The sequence below is a fragment of the Phasianus colchicus genome, chromosome 10, assembly GCF_987193195.1.
Source record: "Phasianus colchicus chromosome 10, bPhaCol1.hap1.1, whole genome shotgun sequence".
In the NCBI taxonomy this organism is placed as follows: domain Eukaryota; kingdom Metazoa; phylum Chordata; class Aves; order Galliformes; family Phasianidae; genus Phasianus; species Phasianus colchicus.
The window spans coordinates 12350807-12367191 of NC_143445.1; the positions used below are offsets into that span (position 1 = coordinate 12350807).

Sequence of the window (16385 nt, forward strand, 5' to 3'; positions counted from 1 at the left end):
AGGTTCCTAATACCTTGCTTACATTTGCATTCACTCTTAAATTGGTCCCTTGATAAAAAAATTGATGGCAAGATGCTTTTCAGCAAGTACTAGAAACAAATGCCTGTAGCTGCTTCTTTTTAGCAGTCTCCTCTAACTTCTGTTGGTGAAAATCAAAAGCTTAAGTTTCAAAAATTAGGAAAACTGTTACACTAACTGAATCATATGACAGCAGACTCATCACTAGATTAATATAATTTTTAAAGTGAATTTTGATAGTTCTGTTTGTTTAAATGACTTCCCTTTGAACATATATACTTGGTAAGTTGGAAACAACAGAATATCAGCATCGAGCCAAAACTACCAGAGAAGGATACACAGGAAACAATCAGAACCTCTTTATTAGGCTGACTGCTATTATATTATTACTGAACAAAGAAATAGATCTCTTTTTTTAAGAATTAAGTTTTTAATACAACAATTCCAAATTTATTGGAAAAAAGGCTGCTATATATTTCTATACATTACAGAATTGATCTGTACAGATAAAAGGTGCTTATTTGAATACAACAGTGTCATTAGATTACAGAACCAGAAGCTAGACAATAAAGCCTTTAGTTTATAGAAATATAATTACAAGTGTAAGAGGTCCACTTCTTCCGCTTCTCACATTCTCACCGGAGCTCTGTAATCCACTGGGAAGTGGGTGGTTTGTTTTCTTCCTTCTAAATACAAAGTTCTAGATTTCACTGCCACACTCCTGCTCGCTGTTGGCTGTCACCAATACTCTCAAAAAACATGAAATCCTAGGAAGGAAATAAAAAGCAAAAAAAAAGGAAACAAAAGATCCTTTTAAAATCTAGATCTTGGTTTGTGGTTCTTTTGCAAGGTATTCAAAGCAATTCCCCCCAGAAACCTTATCTGATGAGAAGCAGCTGGAAGTACCTCTCTCCAACCTAATCCCTGAGTCTCTTGTAGAGAAAACAAGGCATTCACAAAAGGAGAAAAAAAAGTGGTGAAAGACTGAGATGTTTAACTTTATCATTAGCAGAAGGCATGCTTCCTTTACTTAGGATTTCCATCCTAACTTCCTTCAGCCTGACTCAAGTCCCTTCAATTTCACCTCAAACTGGAGTCTACCATAACCATTTACTTTACATACGGGAGACCCATATACTGTGTCTGAAGTCCTTGCTTCTTCATATTCCCTACTCTTCACCTACATCCTTGCACCTAAACAGACACAGCAAAGGAAAATCTGGTCCATACGCAGGGCAATAAAAGCTGGTGAGAAGTTTCCAAACTCAGATGCTGCATAAGCCCATTTCCTCCCTTTCTGGAGCCTGACCAACACAGAAAGAGTGCACTTTTGGAGCTGGATGCAGCACCTATCTGTCCAGTCCACAACCTCAGTCAGGTGTTCTGGCATTGTTGAGCCTCCTGGCTAATGCTGTTCTGTACGTTTCTGGTCTTACTACCCACATAAACATGCTTGTCTCTGCTTATGCATTTGTAGAGTTGTCTTTTACAGGGTTTGTTAATCTGATTGTGTATAAAGTTCCTCTTAATATAGTCAGCACTTCATGTAGCCTAGAATAAGCTTATTATCCAAAATATTCCCTCCAGGGTTAGTTTTACACACAAGAAATCCACCAAAAGCTCTCAAGCACTTTGAGAAGCCCAGAATCAAAACCTTCATCAGCACAATTTAAACACTGAGATAAAGTCAGTTCATATTCAAATATCAGTAAGCTACAGACTTACGATAAGGAAGCAAGCGCCGAGCATGACAGCTTTCATTTTTACATCAAGGTCCATTGGAAATGAGACTCCAAAGTTATCAGTATCTGTAAATGCTTCTTTCAAAAAACCAGACCACTGCTTAGAAATCCTCCCAACATTAGAAACCTCATCCAAAGACTTCACCTGTTTTAACAGAAAATTAAAAAGGAAGTTATTCAAGAATCCCCAAATTCTTTTCATTATAGATCCATTTGAAAGCTTTAAATTGTGTTATTAAATTAATGCAGTCACTGAATGCAACTATTGGTACTGAAAGACAAACCAGACCACCAGAAAGTCAGAGTGAAGCAACACAGGCATCAACTTAATTCTAAATCTGACTGGAATTCAATGTTTTAATTGTATTGGAAGTCAGCTACTGCATGCAAACATGCACGCGTGTATATACACACACACACTGTGGGGAGTGTTGTCTTTTAGCCAACAGAGTGAATTAGTATATCCTGCCATGCACCAGGAACAGCTCAAGGGAAAAATAAACATTCTCTTGTTCCAAAAGAGAGGCTAGCCCTTCCTTAACATTGTTTCCTAAAGTTACACCCAGTGTTCATAGTTTTATGCAAGTGTAATCTCCCAAAATAAAATCAGACTAAACTTGCTTCAGCAATTTACATCCTTTTAAACAAAGTTTAATTAGTCTACTAGTTAATTTGTATGAAAATGCTAATGCATTAATCAGCATTGTTTTTAAATAAAAGCTGTAATTCTTCAGTCATTCAAGTGTATATTTTAGGTCTAAATTATGGCTTACTTGATTAGTGAATGACTATTAAATTATTGGATGAGTGGCTGTGGAAAATCATCTTAATAAACAGCTAAACAACTGATAATAACTTTTTTTTTCCTGTTAGGAAGTAACACCATGGATTAAAAAAGAGTTTGCTTCCAAATTTCCATTAAGAGACTTGCATGCAATCACAAGGAATCAGATCGCTGATGAGTGTCCTTCATATGTGATTTCTGGAAGTTTGCCAGGCTTTCCCAGAATGATCTACCTACCTAGAGAACTGAATTGACTATATTAGCATTAAAAGATTATGTTCTAATTATTTTGTATCTACCACAGTATAACTGTCTTGTAATAAGAGAAGCAACAGACTACTATCATAATACTGTTTGAAAGAAGATGTATACAAACAATTCTTAGCATTACATACCTCAAAATTAACATCCTCACAACAGCTGCAGACGACACAAGGGCCACTAATTTTCAGTACATCCATTTTTTTCTCATCCTGAATAGTAAACTTGGGCAAGCAGGGATGCCAGTTCTGGACAACATAACCTACTGGTGTTCCTGGAGGTGCTTGAATTTCTATCTTCACAGGAAAAAGAAAATCCCCACATGAAGCAGTTTTTTGTGCTTTAAGGTGTTCATTAGACAAAAATCCACACTAATATGCAAACCGAACAGAACTTATTCTTCCATAACAACCCAGCTTTCCAATGAAGCTGCACTAGGTTTTCCGCAAACAATTTCAGAAATCTGCACATATATTCCAAAACTAATATGCAACTTCTACCTTTACTGAAATCAATAGCATACTCCTGAGCTACAGAACATGTGTGTCTACGTTGCAAAGATCAATGTCTAGTGAAGAAGGAAAGATTCTGAGCATCCTGAAAGTCAAGGCCTCATAGGGTGCAGCTACTACACATCTGTCAGTAAGAGCTCTGAGAAGGCTCAGATTTGAGACTCTACCCTTAATCATCACCTGAGATTCATTAATATTAAAGAAGATCTTATCCCTCATGGTGAGAAGTGACTCACCTCCTGTAAGCAGCAGGGGAAAAGACATGACGAACACCTGAGGGGTCTCTCCAGCCTTATCACCTCATGACCCAGATTGTCCATAATCTTGATGGTGAAAGGTCGTGCTGGCCCACAGCAGTTCCTTGTGCAGCAGTCAGTGTCCTCTGCTGCAAAGTACACCCTTTGTCCCAGTGAATTCTTGATTTCATATTTGTTATTTGATTCCAATCCAATAAAAACTGAAAAAAGTAACAGAACTGTTAGTTCCTGAGGTGCATCTGCATGAACAACAAATAATAAAAGTACCAAGCTAACCCTAACCTACTGCTTGGAAAGGTCCCATTTGGAATCCATCAGAGGCAGCCCTGACAGAGGGAGGGGTGGGGAAGGGCCCTCAAGCAGAGCAGCCCAACAGAAGTTCAAAAAGGACAAGCCACTGTAAACACAGTGATATGGAAAGAGCATGGAGACATCCATCAGTCCCCCTCCCTCCAATCGTGGGTGCCTGCTGCAAGAGCAAGCACCACCATTCCTAGCCACACAGCAGGAAGTTTCTTAGGGAGGAGGAGAAGGTATGGTGAAGCAGAAAAGGGCTCCAGAGGGCACAATTATGATCAGATTCAGAAAGACACAAAAAAGGCCTCACGGTCAAGATTCATAGCTAAACAAATACAAGATGTCAAGAGCCAGGGCTGTAATTTTGATTAGTTTCTTCAACAAAAATACCCTTGAAATATTATGGAAAGCAGATGCAACAGTATTTGGTATCAACCAAACTGGGCGTTCCATTTTATTTATCCTGTTCAAAAGACATTAAAAACATGATCGTCATATTCTTAAAGTGAATGGAACAAGGGAAGCAGAAGGAAAGAAGTCCAATTCAGTGAAAGAACAAGATCTCCTGGAAATGAGATCAGAGCAGCAAGGTAGCCTAAGGAATTAGGTGTAGTAAGAACAGACATGAGATATTTAAACAGGGAAAAGAGGAAAGCTGAAATCACATGAATAACACGGGAGATTTGTGACTTCATCTATAATCAGCTACAAAGACTACTGAGATAAACAGTACTGACGTCTATCTTACAATAAACAGAACCAGATAAAAATCCACTTCTAGCCTCCTGTTTTTCTGTTCTCTTCTCTCCTCCACAAGTTCTTTGGGAATTGAGATGATAACAAGCAGGGAAAACTGAGGTGGCAATCCATTAAAGGATTTTAAAGAAGCCGTATCAAAGAAAGTCTAAATTTTACAGTTCTTGGTACTATTAACATTTCTCTGCTATAAAAACATTTCACTTACTCTCAAGAAGTTCAATTTGCTGATGAATTAATATCTGGTCAATCTGTTCATGGTTGAAAAATGAAACAGAATAAATAGTTAGCAAGTTGTAACTAGGAGATACTTAGTTTTAAGAAGCATTGTTTCATTTCAGAATACAGTGTTAATGATCAATACATTGTTCAGAAATTTATATTTATCAGTAAAGCTGCAGACGTGACTCATGTCTCTCTCTCATTTTAGCAGAACAGTGTTACAAGCACCAGAGCAGATGATGGAAGCTGTACCCAGATTGGTCTGGCTACAGGCATGCAGGTCTAACACGCTACTTTCACAACTTGGTGTGACTCAGTAACACTACAGAGTCTGAAATCCCCATGTCAGATGCCTGCATCAAGAGTCTGCACAGAGAAAAGCAGGAATCACTAGGAGGAAATTCAAAAATTTTAAAGCAGAAGCTCAGCTACTGCTCAGCTCTGAGTGAAAACTAAGGAAACACCAAGTTTGGTATTGGTTTATTTTCTGAGAAATATGCACAACTGTAAACATCAGCATAAGGCCTTTGTATTTGCTCCCAGTGATGAGATAAACTACACTTTTACAGTCAAAGGGTGCTTCCTGTGATATATACTGCAACATGGGAGCAATTTTCGTTTTGCTGCAAACATTTTCTAAGTTTGTTACATTTGACTAGAGACACTGAGAAAGCATCATGTAGGAAAGAAAGCTCATATACTGTGCTACAGGTGCCTATATACGTATACATACAAATGTGACGCATCTTGACATTCCACAAACAGTAGCTTCAGAAATGGTAAAGATATGCAATTGCTCTGTGCCCACTGTCCTTTAGCATAGCACTCAACAAGAGTGGGTATCCCTCAAAGTGCTCTGGCCGTAAGAGCCACTTCCACACTCACATGTGCATCACTCACATTACAAGAGGCCTCACACAGCAGCCTAAAAGCAGCAACTCGTGCAGCTGCAATAAAGACAGATGTGTTTTCTAGCTTTCTCCCAGGTGCAGGCTGCTTCTCAAGTGACCACCTGTTTCCTGGGGAAGGATGAAGGGTGCAGGTACCTGCGTGAGATATTCCAGTCCAGGAGGGCAGTTGGGAATAGGAGGAGGGATGGGCATCCAGATGGCCCCAGGAGGCTGGTTCTGGATGGGTGGAACAGCAGCTCCGGATGGGTTTCCCATGGGCTGTACCTGGTAAGCATAGGGCCCTGCTGGAGTAGTGCCTGAAGAGACAGAAGAGATGCAGTTAGGGAACTGAGGTCTTGAAAAAAGAACTGTATCGTGGACATTCAAAACACATAAATCATTTTGATTATGTAGGTATGATTCTCATACCTACAACGTATTTCAGATGGGGATATTGCAACTCTCATGAAGTTATGCCTGATTGGGATGCTCTAATCACACCAGACAAAACTAAATGAAATAAACAAACGCGTCTCTCTTGAGCATAGCAGAAGTACTATTCACACGGAGATTAAGAAGTTAGAACTGTTTGAAGGACTCCCCCCGGAGCGGCAGCAGCTCCTCCCGCAGCAGGGAGCCCTCCGCCGCGCCGCCAGGTGGCGCCAGCAGCCCGGTGCCGGGGAGCTCTGACGTCGGTAGCAGCAGCTGCGGAACGGGAAGGGCGGGCTGCCCCCGTTTATCGCCGTCACGGCAGACTGGTGACGGCTCCGGTCTGATGCACAGTTCTGCATTTTGCTCAGAAGCCCGCAGGAGCTTGCAAGGGGAAACCAGCGCGAATACTTTCGCAGAAAGCCCGAAGACAAGTGGTTCCAGAGATGCTGGTAACCTCGTGGTTACCCTTAGCACCAGTGTCTCATACTGTCATAAAACTGCTTCACGTGAAAGGTGACGCCGCGGCCATAAACCATACAGTGTGTGCAGGCGCGGCGTACAGCCCCGCAGATAAGGACCCACCCTCCTGCAGAGCTGACGGCTATCAGTGTGTGTTACCACATGCAGCACTCAGATAAGACAGCCACTCCCTGGCACAGGGAGCACGTGCTCATTCCTTGAAGGCTGCCTACTCACAGAACTCGGATTTCCTCGCTGAAAGACGTACAAGATTTAATGTACGCACAGCACAGAAACTTAAGCCAAACGCTTTGCACTTTATAAATAATTTATGCCTGGAGCCCGTTAGATACTGTTCAGTGTGATCTGGCTTTTCAGAAAGCAGTTCGCTGCCAAAGCGATAAGCTATTTGTGAGTGCTCTGTTCTGAATGGGGAGCAGAAAATGACATTAAAAAGAGGAAATAAATGGAAGGTACAACCACATGCAAAGTACAGCAGCAGGAAAAGAAACAAACAGGATCCACGCAAACGACAGAACTGTGAGAGGAAAACAATCCTGCAGTTTTGGATTACCAGAGAAAAAGAAACTAAGGAACTGAAATAACATTTAAAAAAAAATAAATCTGATCATCAGCAAGAAGCTGCCACACATGAATTGTGTTGCATCAGTAACGCTTCCCTAACAAACTCATCCCCAGCGACCACTGAGGAACAGCCAGCATTGCAGACTTCCTCCACTGCTGGCACTGCTCAGCACACATAAACATGGAGCACCGAGAAGGAAAGAGTATGACTTTCCACCAGAACAGATATTAACAGAAACATTACAGAATTAATACAGAGTTGTAAATCAGAGACGGCTGCCTTGATGAAACCTCCTGCTTCCCATGCACATCTCCTAACCAAACAGCAGATCTGTAGCCAGGCAACCTACCGTAGAAGTTCCCAGCTGCATACTGCGGGTGGCCATATGGGGCCTGGTTTCCTGGTGCATAGCCAGTATTGGAGAATCCAGGTGCTGGTGCCGGGTTATTAGCTGTAAGAATGCAACACACCCTTTGAGTACTGCTCTCACTTATTTCCTCTCACAGGTAGGGGAAAGATCCCCAACACTGCCTTCTTTTTTCAGAGCAGGTGTACAGAAGTTAAGGTGCTGTTTCCTGAACAGCAAAAACCACATAATGAGCTTGTATTTTATCTCTTGAAAATCTGTATTAAAGCATGACATAATTTAAGGAAGTTCTGATTCTTAGCATGCTTTAAAAAGACAGTTACTGCACTGTCACGTATATCACGAAGAATATCACAGAATCACAGAACTATGATTCCAATTGTTTGGCTTGGAAGGCACACCCAGAGGTCACCTAGCCAAGCCCTGCCAAGCAGGGTCAGCTCGCTGTCCATCTGGACCACGGGGACCTTTGTTCATTCACATTCACAGGGAATGCAAAGAACTGCCCAGGAACTGACAGGCTGCACTCCTGTACAGAACAGACTGGTCAACAACCCATTCTCCACTACATAAAACTTTTCTCCCAAGTTCTTCTTGCTAGTAGTCTGCTCATTTGTCAGCTAACCTGCTGACTTCAGAGTTATAAATTGAGTAACGTTTACCGATGTCAGCGTGTAAGCAGAAGTAGCCTAGGTTTCAAGATGATTCAAGATTTGAAAACATTGTGTAAATTATTAAAATTTTAATATTTGAATTCAAAACATTCAGACATCTTTCCTAAAATTATTAGGCAAATTTATATCTAAACTAACATTGCTTGAATACTTAAGAAAGAATGTTATCTTTAACACAAGACAACACTGGCCTGTTTTACTCACCTTGCATTGCTATGGATCTGCTTGTAACCGTTCTGCAAAACAACATATTTATTTATTGGTTTTTGAATATACAATTTCACACAAAGGCCACTCACCATTCTCTATTAATTAGCAGTAAAAGATATCTGAATGACTAAATTATATGGGACTGCTGAATTACAAATAGAAGCTTAAATAACTGAATATCTCAGCTTCCTCCTGGGCCAGACCTCCACCATGAAATAGTCCTGCATTGCCTTTGCCTGATGCACTCCTGCTTTGTGTATCCTGAAACCATGTTCAATTTGTTGGAAAGCATCATTAATTCAACGGCAACACAGGATGACATTGTGCAACTATCCAAAGTCATCGTGCAATTCATATGAACGAGTATAACAGTAATTTCAGAGCAATTAGTTTAGTTATCCATGCGTCCAACAAAACCTGCTTGGGTAAATCCTGAAGCAGCTGCCACTAATCAATCTTATGCTGTTTCACTTTTCAAGTGGCCCTGCTAGATATTATACATGAAGATAAAAACTGCATATATGATAAGAGATGGGCTAGCACAGGTGAGTGAGCATCCACAGCAGACTGCCAGCAACAAAAGGGCCAGCTGTTTGCCTTCTTGTAGGGCTTCCAAAAGGAGTTGAATAAGCAAAAGAATGCAGTAAAACCTACAGATACATTTTGCCTGTTACAGTTCATCCAGCTAGTTAAGTTCAGCAAAGACACTCATACAAAACTGGGAATTTAATCTGAAAGGAGTTATTTCCTGTTTCTCATTCACACAGCAAAAGCTTATAAGAGGATGCTGAACGGCTGTGGGGCAATGTAGCATCCAGCTCACTCCCCAGCTTACACACAACATCCTTTTTGTTTAATAAATTAATTTTAAAAGTGATCTTCTCTATATCCTTTTTCTTCTTTACTAGCATACCCTGCTAATAAAAATACCATGCTGCTTATGTATTTTAATTGGATTCTAGTTCAGTACGTGCATAGATTTTTTTAAAAAGGTAATCTGAAAAAAATGCATCTTCTTTAAAAATAAAAGAAAAATCTGAAACAATGCTTTAAAACTACATTACTTAAACCTTGTCCTTGCTGATGATAATCTGGTGTGTCACATTTAATATATGACCATATTAAAATATGCTGATAAAAATTCCAGCTTGTGGGAATACACAAATTCAAGATGATTTAAATATATACATAAATGGATCTTTTGCAAGTTTCAATATATCAGCTCACACTGTGAGATGTTCTGCATACCTGAACTTCTGAAAAGTACTAAGAATTACAACTGAACTCTTTAGTAAAGGTCAAGCAGAGACAGAATCATATGATTATTCAACAAAAAGCCTTTATATTATATTATTTATATTTTCTCTCCCTACAGCCACTTGCACACTCCTCTGTGTGGCTGATGATTCAGAAATACTGAGATGTGCTCTACAGCTAGCAAAGGCTTTACAAAATTCACCTCCCATTTCATCAGACACAACACTAATGCTGACATTACTTCTTTCACTAACGTTATTTTTCTATTGCTTTTTATCCAGACTCCTTCTGCCACCTGTGATTCAGCTACCATGTCACAGCACTGCCAGTCACACCTTGCTTTTCATCCGTGTGATTTCATCGATTGTGAAATAATGTAAAATTCTGAAGTACCAGAGGAACAAGGAACAAAATCTCATTTTTCTCAATTGTATTACACAATAGATTGTTCAGCCACTCTCGTGTGCATGGGGAAATTCCCACCTGGTGATGAAAATGTAGCAATGAGCAGACCAGTTGCTTTAAACCTTCCCAACCCAAGTTATGCCAGGATTCTAAGGGTCCTTCAATGCTATGCTGGGTGCCACAAAGCCCCGCTGATGACACATCCTTGAGGAGAGTAGGGGACCTGGCTGGGGCTCCAGGTCTGCCCCACATTGGAGCTATTTGGGGCCAGGGCAGGGAACAGGACCATGTACCCGGAAGACCTCTTCCGTTCTGGTCAAGCACTGCCCTTTCCTGGCTGAGGTTCCCACGGGAGTTCATAGCTCTGGGCTCACAGGGGATATAAATATCCTCCCCTGCTAGAGGAGAGACATCTCAGGGTTCAGTTTACCCAGAGAAAAGCAGAAGTGATTTTGCTGGCAGGCTCCAGTAATGACACCCATGAAAATGGTTTCTGGATCACTGGGCAACCTGACATTTCCAGGCAGAGCCAGTCCTGCCACCAAGCAAGGGTGGAAGGAACAGGCTCCGTGCCCTCAGGAGTGAAAGGGACCAGGCCCAGCAGCCTCACTCACTGCCCATGCCCTGAAGCACTGTGCTGCCCACCTGCCTGCACAGCAGGAGCTCCCAGGCTTCTCCCTCTGCTCTGACATGATGCTTCAGGAGCTTCCACAGCTTAAACTGTGTCAACCAACAACAACACACCCAACCTGTTCTTTATTTTCTCAAATCATTAACAAGTACCACAGAAGTGGCACTGAGGTGCAAGGTGCTGTATTTTTCCCTCTCGGGGAAGTTTGAGCCCAGGCACCTAAGGTCAGCAAAAAAACTTTTGGAAAGGAAACTGTGGAATTATCTGTTCTGAAGGAAGTCAGAACAAAGCAGTTCCAGTTTAGAGAATGGCATGGGAACGCTGCCCTGAGACCACCCCCTTTTAATGGGCCGCACAATGCCCATGCTGCCTTCCCACCCCTTACTCCTTTTCAGAACTGCATTACACAGCCTCAGTTTCTAGATCTTACCCTGATGCATGTCTGCAGCAATGATGCAACTGCTTTCAAGACCCCTTAATTCACTTAACTGCAGGGCTTCTGCTTTCTGTCTGAAAAGCGGCACTGCTTCCATTCATGACCACCAGCTCCATCTCTGACCCAGCTGTGCACAATGCTGCCAAGAGCACATTAACACGTGTCCCCAGACACGAACACTATGCACAGTGCCACTTACAGACCCGAACAGGCCCTTTCTGAAAAAGCACGTGGTTTAGAAAACAGACTTGAGGAGCCAAATAGCCGTAAGGCAAGCATTAGTTCACCCCAGCTAGCTTTATGGCACCTCTTTCCATCACTGCATTATTATCACGGTTCAAATACTGGATTTTAACCTTGACTAGACTTAGACTTCAAAAGACTAGACTTAAAAATCATCCTGTTTACTTCATTAAACAGGTTTTTGTTGTTGTTGTTGTTGTTGTTTTGTCAAAATTAACAAAGTAGCTTTTCAAGATGGAATTTAATGACCTGCAAGCTGACAAAAAAATATTTTCTGGTGCAGTGACGTACCTCCTCCCTTACGCAGACACTGCCCTGACCCCTAGGGCCCTGCAGCACACAGCCCCAGGGACGTCATACAGAGCATCCCAGCTCAGCCCCACCCAGGTACCACCGAGCCCCCAGTGCCGCCGGGACCACCACGCACCCTCAGCACTGCCAGAAACGAGACCTCTCCATAATCCCACCTTCGGAAGGAGTTACTGTGCCACTTCTAACAACCGGCTATCCTCGAAGACAGTGATTTTCTATTTCACTGTACAATCCCCCAGGGGAAAACGTGGCCCTTCTGATCATCCCCCGCGACAAAAATACATACCTTCAGAAGCACCCGGGGGAAATCCTACGCGGCGAGCAAACGCCCCAGCAGCACCTGGAGAGCGCTCCGCACTGCCGCAGCGCTCAGCGCGGCTCTTAGCCCAGCGGGGCGGGTGCGGCCGGGAAGCGCCGCCGCCCCCGAGCAGAGCAGAGACCGGCGCGGCCGGGAAGGGGCACGGCCACGCGTGTGCGGAGCCCGGCGTGCGTCACGGCCCCGCCCGCGGCTCCCCAGCGGAGCGGCCTCGGCCCGCCGCTGACCCGAGCTCGGCGCTGGTGGCGGAGCGCGAGGGCAAACACTAAAAAAACCCTGAGTATTTCTAGAAGGCCTTGCACGGCTTGAAATTTAAAGTGGTAATAGCTCCCTCGGTGTAACTTCTGGAACTGAAGTAACGCAGGTGCTCTTTAAGGAGGTTTGGCATTTCAGCTACTTGTTTCAAACACTGTTTGGCAAAACCCGCTGGTTTACGGGAAACATTGCTCAGGAAGAAAACAAACTGCAACTGGTGTTGATTAGTGCTTATCCTGAATGCATTGTTTCTGGATGGTTTCCTGAAAAAAATGCTATGAGCATCTTGAGCTGATCTAACAGGAGCACAGCCAGTAGTTGGAGGGCAGTGATTGCACTCCTATACTTCGTAATTCTAAGGTTCAAGCTGGAATGCTGTGCCTGGCTTTGCCCCTAACCGCTCTGTGCCAGAAGGACCTTGGTTCCTAACTTTAGACTGCAGTTACGAGAGGGTCCCAGGAAAATCAAGGCTGCAGCACTTTGTGAGAAGAGGCAGAGAACATAGAGTTGCTTCTGCTTGGAGAAGAGATGGCTGTGGGGAGACCTAATACTCACGTGCCCATATCTGTGGGAAAGACATCAAGGTGATATGTGCCACAGCCCTGGAGATGCTTAGGTTGGATGGGCCCTGGGCAGCCTGAGCTGATGGGTGGCAACCAGCTCCCAGCAGGGGGCTGGAGCTGAGTGATCTTTAAGGTCTTTTTCAATCTAAGCCATTCTATGATTCTATGAAAACACTGCTGATTTAAGGAAGCGATTGGCTTGCCTTTGGTTTGTTCTGATGTCTGATAAGTAGCACATTAATGCTTATCAATACAGTGGTACCAGCTGGAGAAATACAGATAGCAGAGAGGATCTATGCTGCTTGGAGAAATGCTGTTCTTCAGTCTGAGCAGGTTGAGAGTATTGGAAACTTTCCTGTAATTTTTAAAGCTGTCCTGAATTCTTGTGCTTTCCCTGTAGACCCTGGGGAACCGCTCACCGTCCCTAATCCATAAGCAGCCCATTGGTGATGGAGAATGGGGAAGCTCAAAAAGTGTACCAGGGGAGCTGCTAATGGTCTATCACATAAGAGCAGCTGTAGTTTGGGGCCCAAAGGCTTGCCATGCCTATATTTAAATTAAAAAAAAAAAAAAAGAAGAAGAAGAAGAAGAAAAAAAAAAAGGAAGAAGAAAAAAGGAAGACGACAGTTATATTTCATCAAAATTTGTTAGAGGATGATCTAGACAGGAAAGCGTTAAATACTTCCTTACAGCTCAGCTACTTTTATAGAAGCTGCTTTGTTACAAAACATGCTGTATGTTCCACATGTTTTCAGGTTAAAGGTTACCCGAAGATGCAGTTAACATCAATGTCACATAGATAAGCCAGGGATGTATTTTATGGAAGGGCTGGTTTTATAAAGGTCGTTGTACGTAGGTCATTTATTTCTATGAAAACTGTAAGAGGTACGAAAAGCACAGTAACAAGAGCCTGCATGCAGCATACATACATATTCCATCTCTAGGCTGCTACAATCCTTTTCTTTCATTATACATTCCTACTTCAGAAGGCTTAAGAGTATTTTCAGACAAGTAGTAATAGAAAGTAATTGTTTGATAAATCACTAGAAAAAAAATGCATTTTTTCACAAGCAGGAAAAAGATATTCTGCACCTTTATGTTAAGTACAAGCTAACTGATTCTTACAACTGATTCTTCAGTGTGTCTAGGATGTAATAAGAAGTAGCACTATTCTGAAATATATTACATATGGCATCACCATCACCTTAGCAGCATAACAGTCACCTCTTTGTCAGATCTCACAGCTCTGAACACCTTTGCAGCACCTTTGGGCCATGTGTTTTTAAGTACAGATAATAACTTCAAGCTGTATGCCCACATCAAAAGTGAAATAAATGATAGCTGAAATTATTTTGGTTTTTTGCTTAGGGAAAAAAAGAAATATATATGTATACATATATTTCTCACTAAACACTGTTCCTAAGTACCACATCTCCAGGGTTCTTGAACACCTCCATGGACAGAGACTCCACCACTTCCCTGGGCAGCCTGTGCCAGTGCCTCATCACTCTTTCAGAGATCTTCCTAATGAACCTCCCTTAGAACAACTTGAGGCCATTCCCTCTCATCCTATCACTGTTACCTGGGAGAAGAGAGCGACTCCCACCATGTCAACAGCCTTCTTTCAGGGAGTTGTAGAGGGTGAAAAGGTCTCCACCGAGCTTCCTCTTCTCCAGACTGAACAATCCCAGTTCCCTCAGCTGCTCCCCATAAGACTTGTGCTCCAGACCCTTCACAGCTTCAGTGCCACTCTCTGGACATGCTCCAGGGCCTCAGTGCTATACTTAAAGTGAGGGCCCAAAGCTGAACTTGGTACTCAAGATGCAGCCTCACCAGAACTGATAGAGGGAAGATCACTTCCCTGCTCCTGCTGGCTGCTTTATTTCTGATGCAACCCTGCATGCCACTGGCCTTATTGGCCACCAGGGCAAACTGGTGGCTCATGTTCAGTTGAACATCAACTAAGACCTCCACACAGCCTTCCAGACATTCTGCCCCAAGCCTATACTTTTGCTTGAGTTTTTTGTAACCAAAGTGCAGGACCTGGCACTTGGTCTTGCTGAACCAGATGGGTCGCCTCATCATAGGAGAAGATGAGGCTGGTCAAGCACAACCTGCCTTTCATGAACCCATGCTGGCTGGGCTTGATTCCCTGATTCCCTGATTGATGCCACAAAGCACATGCCGTGTGATTGCACTCAGGATGATCTGTAGTTCCTGTAATCCATGCTAGGGCTGCTGGTTTCCATCTATATCTCTGCAAAGCAAGCTGCACTTAATCTAAAACAGACACATCCATTCACAGTAATTTGTGCATGCATGAATCCCAAGACTGCAAATTAAATCAGAATCCTTAGCAGACAGAAGAGAAATGAGTAAATGAAGATCACTTTTTAACCTTGTATATTCTACAGCTGCCCTTCTCTATCTCCCAAAATAAAGTCTTCATTTGAATATTCAACTTGTATAAATAAATATATATATATTATTCAGGCCATATTTTGAATTTCATCTAGTCAGTGGGCAAGTCAGAGATATGGGAATTTTATTTTGGTGGTTCTATCAGGTACATAAAAATCTAATCTGGAGTTGTCATTATTCCACATATTTGCACTAAGAGGATTAGTACTGGACACCAATTTTTGTCAGAAATAAGTATATGTATATTTTCATACAGTTGGAAAATGAGAAATATATGGTATATATATATGATAATACTTTTGCTTTTCAACAGGAATGAAGCTGTTAGCTCAGTTCAGACTTATGTGCAGAGATTTAAATACTCTATTCCAACAAACATGTCTGTTTGACATGGAGATGAATGTAGTTTTCTAAATCAGGATATCTTTGTCCTGTCAAGGAGAACAGCAGCATACCCCTTCCTTTTTCTCTCAGATATTTTTCTGGAAGAAACCTACTCACCTGCAGGGGCAGAAGAAATATGCCATGTTTTACACAGCACAGAGTAAATGGCCAGCCTGCCATACAGAACAATACCCAGCTTGTTTTCTTCTCCAACTGGGATCACTGGAGTCAAAACAGGCAGTCAGTGCTTGTCTGTTAGATCACATAGTGCCTCTTTATTTGCTCCAGTGAGCAGATTTAATCAGTGCCTTAAACATTTGAGAGAGAGAAGTTGGAATTGCTTCAAAAGAAGTGAGAAATGCACCACGCTCCTTCTTTAGGTTTATCATGTTTAACTAGAATTAAACATTATTTGTAGATTTCTGATCCCATTTTTGAGGTATGTTGCATGCATTCAGAGTGCTCAGAATATCACTTACAGCCACTTCAACCTCCAGTCCTCCTAAACTCTGGCACCTTGGTGGATCCTGTAGTACCCAATCGTAATGATGAGACATCAACCCTGTTGATGAAACATGGCGAGAGTAACATCAGATCACCACCAGTGTGTCAGAGATGATGGACATGTAGCAAAAAGCAGCTTAAATCTAAACATATGAAAAACAGATCAATTACTATTATTTCTCTGGTATGGA

The 16385-nt window shown here is 42.3% G+C and overlaps 1 protein-coding gene across 4 annotated transcripts; it reads right to left on the reverse strand.

The window, feature by feature from the left end:
- Positions 1-366: 366 nt before the first annotated feature.
- PLSCR1 (phospholipid scramblase 1) lies at positions 367-13062 on the reverse strand. Of its 4 annotated transcripts, none has more exons than XM_090147350.1 (9): positions 8982-9280; positions 8462-8481; positions 7566-7667; positions 5896-6056; positions 4836-4878; positions 3554-3774; positions 2940-3101; positions 1744-1905; positions 367-785 (listed from the first exon to the last, which is right to left on the reverse strand). In XM_090147350.1, exons 1-9 carry the CDS (start codon positions 9146-9148, stop codon positions 726-728), a joined length of 1098 nt encoding a protein of 365 aa, XP_090003476.1. In that variant the 5' UTR covers positions 9149-9280; the 3' UTR covers positions 367-725. The 4 variants fall into 4 exon arrangements, with proteins under 4 accessions (XP_090003476.1, XP_031452135.1, XP_031452136.1 ...); XM_031596275.2 differs by lacking the exon at positions 8982-9280 and adding an exon at positions 12038-13062 and having other exon boundaries at positions 370-785; positions 8462-8493; XM_031596276.2 differs by lacking the exon at positions 8982-9280 and adding an exon at positions 11731-12030 and having other exon boundaries at positions 370-785; positions 8462-8493.
- Positions 13063-16385: the final 3323 nt, after the last annotated feature.